Genomic DNA, 9,132 nt, shown 5'->3' with positions numbered 1-9,132 from the left:
TTTTAATCTGTGCTTTGCATAGTGTGCTGCTCGACTGAAATTTTGCGGCTTCTGTCATTGCATCCAGATATAATACAAGAATCAACATTGCACCTACAACACATCAAGGCTATTGAAATTGTCAATGGTTAGTTGCATAACAAATTAGCAACAACAATGGCTTTGTTGTACACAACATTGAAGATGCTTCAGTTATGAAATGATGAGACTGTGAAACGAATTGTGTTTTTAAGTTGCATGAAAGGCAGTGAAATGTGGTACTGCTGCAGAGTTAAGATTTCTTTTCATCTGTAGGGTAAAAATGAATAGCCCGATAAGGACCTGCATCAGCACCTGCTTTTTAGAACACTGTCAGGACCCGGCCCACTTAAAGCCCCGCTTCACACCATCATTCAACTCTATATAAGCCCTGAAGATTTTAAAGGAGGCACCGCCCACATCTGGGGAAATGGAAGACAATACGTGAGACCCTATATCATTTATACAAAATATTTAATTGGACACAAATTACATTTTTCTGCAACAAAGTAATGGGTGTTAGCAATCCATTCCTGATATTCAAAAATATGTGGCAACTCTTTTAACAGCTTCTCTTTTCGTCTTACACACATACACAGCCCCCAAAACCGACTTCAATTCAAGCTGATGTATACATGTTTTTATTAAGTGAAGGACATGTCGTGTACTAACACTCGCTGAAATAGAGATGCAGCATTTTGACTTTAAAATTTTGGCTAATGATCAAAACCTACCAGTATGAGGCAAATTGAATTACGAACTCTCCAGGTAGGACCGTAATTCTACTGCATTTGGAAGAATATTACAACAGTTGTAACTACTAGTGTGCACCAGGGTCTTCTGAAGACATGTATCATACACTCCAACAGTATGGCACCAGAAAGTTTGCTCACACAGCCTTTGCCTATTTTGGATGCTTGGCACCGGGACTTGTCATTGGTGAAACAAATATGTGTAACAGTACAGTTAGCAAATTACAGTGATACTTTGTGCATGTAGCAAATGGCTAGAGGTAGAAAACTGGCACTAAATGCAGGTGCCATACATGGACCAGCACTTGCACGGTTGGCACATTAGATCTGTGGGTAGTTGTAGTAATACATTTGGCATGCTTCCTCAGTTGGCATCCAGTTCCATGGACATGTTACATTTTTTAATACCTCTTCGTGAGCTGATACGTTCCATTTTGGATGGAACTTTTACACTTTTCGTACAGACGCTAGCTGATTTCAACAAGTTTCTTCTGCAATCAATATAGTTCCTTGTTTTTAAATAATGGTAGGATGGGCGACATTGATCTGACATATATTGTACTCGGTTCTGTATGTAGGTTAGAGAGGGTGGCATAAACCTAGTTTTGAAGTGGAGAGAAGTGTCAATCAATGAGTTACCAGCGTAGACACACCAGAGTGACACCTAAGGCGAGGGTGGACCACTGGCTCCAGATGAGTCCAATGGGGTTATTAGTAGTCCAGGGCGCAGATAAGAGCCACGCCCCTCTTGATCCAATGTCTCTGTATTTTTTTGCTTGGAATCTCCACTGCAATGACATAATTGGTGGAATGGCCAGTGGTTGACAGTGTACCTGAAAGGAACAAAAATATTTTTCGATTAATACATCTATGATTATCCATGACTATCACTCCCCTGATAACATCTCAGGATTATACTAACACACAAAAAGATTGGCCATAGACTGCTCAACAAATACATCTACAGTGGATAACGTATAACAAGGTGTACACCATAAATAAAATTAAATATGTCTTCAAAACAGTATTGATACGTGATGGGCTATAGGCTACGAGAATGAAAGTTCTGGAATGATTAAAGTGGAATGCATACTAAGAAAAAACATTGCCAAACTTTCTCTTAACGCACTTTGTAATATGCATGTGATAAACAATAGAAATGCAAGCGCTGGAACGGAAAAGTCCCTCGCATAGTGATGGACGCGTACCCCTGCTCTGAGTGCCCCAGTAGCGACAATGTCAGGATCCCTGGTGCTGATTTTTGTTGTCATGGGCAGACACGGATCATGCATGTGCGCCATGATATAGGCCTTTCTCACGGATTGCGGTCTTGTTGAACCAGGAGGGGAGCCCAAAGCGCTTCCCTCATAGTGATGAAAGGCTATTGCCTTTGCCAGGATTTAAGTAGCACAAGCGCAGTGGTGGCAGCATACCATATAGTTATCAGAGGAAGTTTAGTTCATGTTCTGAAAACATGAACTGAAGTTTACCATATGGACTTTTCTCTACAAGGGAAACAGAGATCTGAGGAGTAGCGCCGAATGACATTTCTGTTTTGCCTGTATGATTTTGATTATCAGTAGATGTGACTAGGCCTTTCTACCTGTATTACTGGATTGAGGGCTACAGGCTCACTCATGTAAAGTTCTGCTGCTGTGTGCTAATTCACCTTTGATCTACATCAAGTTAGTATGTAGTGCTGTGCATCACGCAAGTGGTGTTATGTGGTGTTGTGTGTACGTGTGCCTTTGAATGGTACAATACATGGACGATTCTGGGTTCCATTTTGGCAGCTCCAGAGCTCACTGGAGTGGCTTGAGGAAGTACAGAAAGCCCCACAGAAATACCTTTGGATTGCTACATTACTGTGAGCTGGTAGGGAAACGCACTGAAGGAAGGAGAGCCAGGCTGTTCAGTACAAAGAGGGTGCTCTTTGATTCAGTGAGAGTTCACTGGGAAGAGTCTTAGCATATCTCAGGAAGGAAATGGGGCTGATAAAAGAGTAATGAAGAGTAGGGCTCGGGCCCAGGGGTAACCTTTTTATGCACTTAACAATGTTGCCAACATTGAGGTGTTAACTTCTAGCCATTCCCATGGCCTGTGTCGTAGGGCTATCAGATTTGGGGTCATTGCTGCTGTGACAGACTGCTTTCTGGAGAAAGGGCAGGGCAGAGGAGAGGTGTAGGAAGCTGGCTCTGTATATACTATACCAAAGTGAGTGTGCACAGAGTCCAGGGAGTCCCCAGAGGTGTAGCAGAGGCTAAATTAGGTAAGTACCAACAGCTCTCTTTGTTAACACAAAGTGTGGGCGAGTAGTTAGGCTTGTCCAAAGGGTGTGTTAAGCATTTATTGTGTTTGTTCAATAAAGATTGATGGCCCACACTCAGAGACTGAATACAGACCAATTAGGTAAGTATAAAATAGGTATACTTATGTTTTAAGAACCAAGCAGGACTTAGCACAGGTAATTAAAATATACTCCGAAATGCAATACTTCACAAGTAAATGCAGTTGTGGTTGAATTTGCAATAGTTACCGGGTGGCATTGATTCATAAAGCAGTTTACATTACATAATAATAACTTTTAGAATACTTTTTGAAAACTTTGACTACTGGTGGTGGTATGCCTAGACACCACACAGAGAGATCTCGCAATACAAGGTAAATAAGACTTTTCTTGGTTTAAGTTATACTGACATTTTTCTCTGTACAAAACACAGTTCAACACAAAACATTTTAGGCCGAAAACTCATTAACATGGGTTCCTATGGGAGAAAAATGGTTATTGGTTTCACATGTAAGTAAACATCTCATGAGAGGGAGTTTTGGGGGTTAGGACCAAGGTTCCCCAAGGTCTAGGTAGGCACTCAAGTTACACCACCAGCGGCACTGGGGGGGCCGGTTGTAGGGACCCAATGTTAGCCAATGGGGCTAATGGGGCCTTCAGTTTGGGCTTTTTACGAACAGGCCACTCGGGTGTTGGACCTAAGCTCCAGGGGCTAAGGTCAGCACTGCAGGGGCCAACAATCAGCACAGGAGCTGCACCACCAGTGGCACAGGGGCGTCCGGGAGCAGGGTGCCAGGAAGAGGTTGGGGACCCTGTGATTCTCAACGTAGACCTGCGGTTCAGCAAAGTTGCTGCAGGCTCGGGCAGGGAGACTTCTTGAAGGCGATTACCAGTCAGAAAGGTAGGCTTGGGATCTTGGGGATGCCTGAACACAGTTGGTTGGGCCACCCAATGCCGTGGGGCGTCAGGTGCAGTGGTCTCTTTTGGTGTTGGGTTTCTTTACCAACTCCAGTCACAGTCAGGAGGACCCTTCAGGTTGAGGATGCAGGCGTTGTCTTGAAGCTTGAGGGAGGTCGGCGATCACCAGATCCCAGGTTAGGATCGCTGGGAAGACCTCCTCATGGTGTTGGGCTACTCGGGCCATAGGCATCAGGTGTAGAGTGGTGCAGAATCGCAGAGTTGCCCGAATCCAGTTTCTGGTCTTGGAGTCTTTGCTGTGCTCATGGGAGACTGAGTCTGTATGGTGAGTGCAGGGCAGGTCCTCTGGGCTCTGGAGTGCTGCTGGCTGCTGGTCATGCCGGTTTCTTTGCAGTAGGCAGGTCGGGGTCAGGATAGGCCAGTAGGGCTGTGGCCAAAGCAGTATGTGTCCTCTTCTTCCTGGGTCAGCCCGGCTCTTCAGTCCTTCTTCCTTCCTCCAATCTGAGGAGGCATGGTTCAGGGTTGCCCCTAAATATTACATTTTGGAGCGTTTAAACAGGTGTGCAGGTCAGGACCAATGGGTCCCTTCCTTGGGGAGATCCTACGGTGGGAGGGGGCATGAGCCTCTCCTTAATTGGCTGAGTCCCCTCATCTTCAAGATGGAGGGGACTGAGATGAGTGCTTCACCTTGCCTCCCCCACCTGGCAAAGGTGCACACCTCTCTTCCTAGCTTGGTTTTCCACCGATTCTCCTGCCCAAAGTGGGGGCAGAACCAGTGGGAGCCAGTTACTGAGGGCAGCAAGAGGCAGTGATAGCTCCCAAAGGCAGCAGGCCTTTGAAGCTTCCCCTTTGTGGACCAAGCCCATCATGGGAGAGGAGGCCTGACATCTGTGCCCAGGATGGGCTTTGTTTCTGGACCCAGAGAGTGGAGGCTCTCTACCCAGGGGTCCAGAAACCTGTCTGGTGGTGGCAAATGGCATACACCCATTCAGGAACCACACCAAGGCTAGTCGTTTTTCAGTGGGCAACTCTAAGATTACCTCTGAGTGCATTTCTCATTAAATCCCACACTGGCAGCAGTGTGGGTTTAATGTGCTGAGAAGCTTGCTATCAAACTTTCCAGATTTTAGTAAAGCTATTATGGCGCTGTGGAGTTCGTAATGACCAATTCCCAGACCATATACTCTTCATGGCTTTACTACACTTACAATGTCTTAGAATGGACTTAGACACTGTAGGGGTACATGGCTCATGCCATTGTACCCTCACCTGAGGGCTAGTGCACCCTGCTAGAGGGGTGACTTACCTAAGCCTCAGGCAGTGGGTTGTAGGTATGGCGCACAGGGATGTGTGCCATGTTGACTTCACTTTTCTCTGCACAAAAACATGCATGCCTGCAATGGCAGTGTGTGGCTGTTAAGGTAAAGGGCCTCTAAGGGTGGCACACAAGGTGTTGCAGCCCTGAGAGGCCTTCCCTGGTCACAGTGCCCTTGGGGCCCATGGTACCTTTTACAAAGGGCTTAGCTGTGGCTGGGGATGTGCCAATAGTAGGTACAAAGGTAGAGTTTTGGGAAAGAACACAGGCCCTGGTAACCAGGTTGGTAGGGACACAGGGCACATCAAGTCAGGTTGCATCAGTTGTCAGGCAAAAAGTGTGTGTCTGTGGGGGGCGTAACCATGGAAAGAGGGGCAATTTACTGCAGAGGGGAATAGCGGGGAGGAAAGATGTTGTTACAGTGGAAAAGTGAGTTGCATCAGATTCCTAGTCCGGGCAATGCATGGGGATGAATCCATGAAGAAACATTCAATGAGAAATAGGAGAACGTTGTATACTGTTAAAGCTCCTAAAAGAATGTTTATGATCTTTTTTTGGATTCAAATGTTTTGCAATCTATTGTGGTAACGAAACTCAATAAAAAGATATTTAAAAACAGAAACTACACTTAAAGTAAAATGCTTGTATTTATTATTATGAAAAAGTTATGTACAGAACTTATTGTATTAGTTAATGTTTTTAGCAACATAAAGTTACACTTATTTTTAAATTAAAAAGGTTATTACAGTATTTACAAAATAAAAAATATTTTGGGATTATACATACTTCTTTATCATTCAATTAAATGTATATATAGTTTTTAAAAGTCAAAATAAATGAATTAATTTTAATATGACTTCCTAGGGGGTGTTACTTTAAGTCCTTGCCTCCAATATTTTGTATGGTTGGGTGGTGCAGCACTTGTGAGTCTATGTGTGGTACTGGGCTTACTCCAGGTCAGAGTTAGGGTATATTTACAACTACATTTGATCCTTTTTGGATGTAGTAACTACAGAAATGCAGTTCAGAATCGGTATAAGCTTACTCTTCCAGGGGTAGGTGTATGTCACCCCTAACCTCCTATAAACCCCTTCTTACTCCTCCCTAATCCCCTCCCTTATAGTTCTAAGTATTTCCATTTTCCAGCAACTACCCATGTTTCTCCCACAATTTCTACTAAGACTCGGCTGTATGTGTGCAATTATCTCTGCCCAATAAAGATAAGAGAGGAGGCATAGACCTCCACTCATACCTTAGAGAATAGCATTTTATAATATGTGAGTATTACTACTGTACTACTACTAAACGTACTACAAGATGCAGCTTATGACTGGGCCCCTTTATAGTAAAATGCTGCATACTTCCTTTTGATTACTTCAGAACGAGAGGGCTTGAATTTTGCAGTTTGTGTTAAAATATCACAACTTATCAATAGTATAGTAGTCAATAGTGAGAATACATCCACGCATTGTTTTTTAATTTTTTGTAATTTTTTTTTACCCTTAGTCACGCCTTCCTCGCTTTAGTGTTAATTATTTTCTTTGTACTCTGGATTCCCTCCCCAAGCTCAGGTGGTCGCGAAAGGCGATTATCTCGCCTAGGGATAGGAATGGGGGTTCCCCAAGGTGGGAGGGTGGTGGGGTGCACTGGGTGGTAGGAATATGAGGGGAAAATAGAAAAAATTGTCCTTGTTCTGTCATATGCAAATAGGATCTTAGTTTTGGAGGGCCCTTTGACCCCTTTTAGGGGGGTAGCCGACTTTGAGGAAAGGTTAAGGTGGCTCTAAAGGAGTTGGGGGACTAGACTTAAAGATGAGTAGATTAAACCTGGTATATTGTATATCAAGGAATGTGAATGGTCTCAGGTCTAGGAAGAAGTTGGCCAGGCTTTCTGAACTCCTTAAGAAAGCGAAGCTAGCGTTATCCTGCTCCGGGAGACTCACTTGGAACGGGAGGAGTGTAGGTCCTCTTTTATAAAATTGGGTTGGGTTCAGGAAGTAGTATGTTCGGACCAGAGAGGCAACGCAAGAGGTGTGGTGGTTATTATTCAAAACAATTCAGGCATAAAGATCGGATTCCTCTGGTAGATGGTTGGTTGGCAACTTGAGGACACAGGGGATGCCTGTCTGCTGTGCCAATTATTATGGCCCAAATGAGGATGCTCCTGATGCTTTAATTAAGCTTGAAGTATGCCTTTTACAGGCTGCCGCCCCAGTAATAATTGGAGGAGATTTTAATCTAGTGCAAAATAAGGACTTGGATAGAACTTCCAAAGTTAAATATGTTAGTCCCCCTAAAACATCGGCAGTGCTGAAGACTATGATTCAGGAGCTTAATCTGATAGATATTTGGCAGAGTAAGATGGGGGTGACCTAGGAATTTACCTTTTATAGCAAAAAATATGTCCATCACTCCTGCATTGACTATTTCCTAGTAGACCAGGTGTTATTAGCATTGGTTGAGGAGGTTAAACATTTGCCTGCTATTCTTTCTGACCATTCAGCAGTTCTCCTGTCCCTTAGGCACCACTACAAACCTGGTAATAAAAGGTGGACCATAGATAGGACTGTACTGTTAGATGAAGGGGTGGTTTTACGTATAAGAGAGGAAGCTCCGGCCTTTTTTCAAGCTAATTTGGGTTCGGCTAGAACTCAAGTTGTTTGGGATGCCTTCAAAGCTTTCTCAAGGGCAATGGGTAGTTCTGTAACGATGGGAAAGAGGCAGGCTATGAAACGTCAAGAGGAGTAACAAATTAAAAAGATCAAGGGTAAGGAACGTAATCTCCAAAAGGCATCATTGGAAGGTTCTTGTAGAGTTTCTCTTGTCAAAGAGTTAGAACATCTCCAGGCGGAATATCAAGGGCAACTTGATAAAAAAGTTACTAGACAGGTGGAAGGTAAGTAAGTTGCAGTATTTCTCAAATGGAGTGAGGAGTGGGTCACATCTTGTTTGGAAAGTAAAAACTGATAAATCTAGAAACCAAATCCGAAACCTAAGGGATGCTGAGACAGGAAACTTACTAGAGACCAATTCAGATATAGGTATAGAGGCCCGTAGGTACATGAGTAGGCTATATAAATATGATATTTCGCCACAGAGGGCAAGTATAGAGGCCTGGCTGGGGAAGACTGAACTTCCAAGGTTAAACGATGACCAAAACAGGTTTCTAAAGGCCGTGATAACTGAGGACGAGGTCCAATTACAGATCAGAAAAATGGCAGGCGGGAAGGCGGCTGGCCCTGATGGCCTCCCGGTTGAGATTTACGCCAAACTTCTCGATATCATTGTAACAGTCCTGAAAGACCTATTTAACTCTATATTTTTGAATGGGGAAAAAGCCGCTGTCTTGGGCTGAGGCCACAGTAACGTTAATCTTGAAACCAAATAAAGATCCTCTGCTAGTCGATTCATATAGGCCAATATCGCTTTTGAACTCTGACTATAAGGTTTTCTCTGGGATATTGGTCTATAGGGTCGCCCAGGTTATCAAATGGGTTATCTATCAGGATCAAAGAGGTTTTATTCCCAGGAGGCAGCTCAATGAGCAGTAGCCGTAGGCGCAGCACAGACGTTCAACCAAGCCCATTGGCCCTATCTGTGGGATGCTTTAAAGATTTTTGAACAGAAGGGGGATGGGAGCACACTGCTTCACCTCCCAGCAAAGTTTGCCCCTTTGCATCCTGGTAAATGCAATTCAATTTAAATGCTTACTTGAAATTTTGAAGAGTGTTTCACCGAAGTTGGTGCAGTTAGTGCTGTCAATCTCTAGACACGTGTTTCTGGATTTTATCCTTCATCAGTAGAGATAAAACGAAATTCATCTGGGGTTTGCTGAGAAAGCTG

General features: G+C 43.9%; 1 protein-coding gene across 1 annotated transcript in view; it reads right to left on the bottom strand.

Annotated features, from left to right (window-relative positions):
* Window positions 1-476: 476 nt before the first annotated feature.
* Window positions 477-9,132, bottom strand: part of LOC147668342 (dynein axonemal heavy chain 1-like) — a gene marked incomplete at its 5' end in the record, with an annotated part of 387,636 nt that continues 378,980 nt past the window's right edge. The window contains one exon of the mRNA XM_086948583.1: window positions 477-1,603. Within this exon, the coding sequence (XP_086804709.1) occupies window positions 1,482-1,603 (122 nt within the window). The remainder of the gene's footprint in view (window positions 1,604-9,132) is intronic.

Source organism: Lissotriton vulgaris, unplaced genomic scaffold (genome assembly GCF_964263255.1).
Source record: "Lissotriton vulgaris unplaced genomic scaffold, aLisVul1.2 SCAFFOLD_719, whole genome shotgun sequence".
Lineage (NCBI taxonomy): Eukaryota > Metazoa > Chordata > Amphibia > Caudata > Salamandridae > Lissotriton > Lissotriton vulgaris.
The sequence above is the reverse complement of the archived record's forward strand: the minus strand, read 5'-3'. Positions and strand labels throughout refer to the sequence as shown.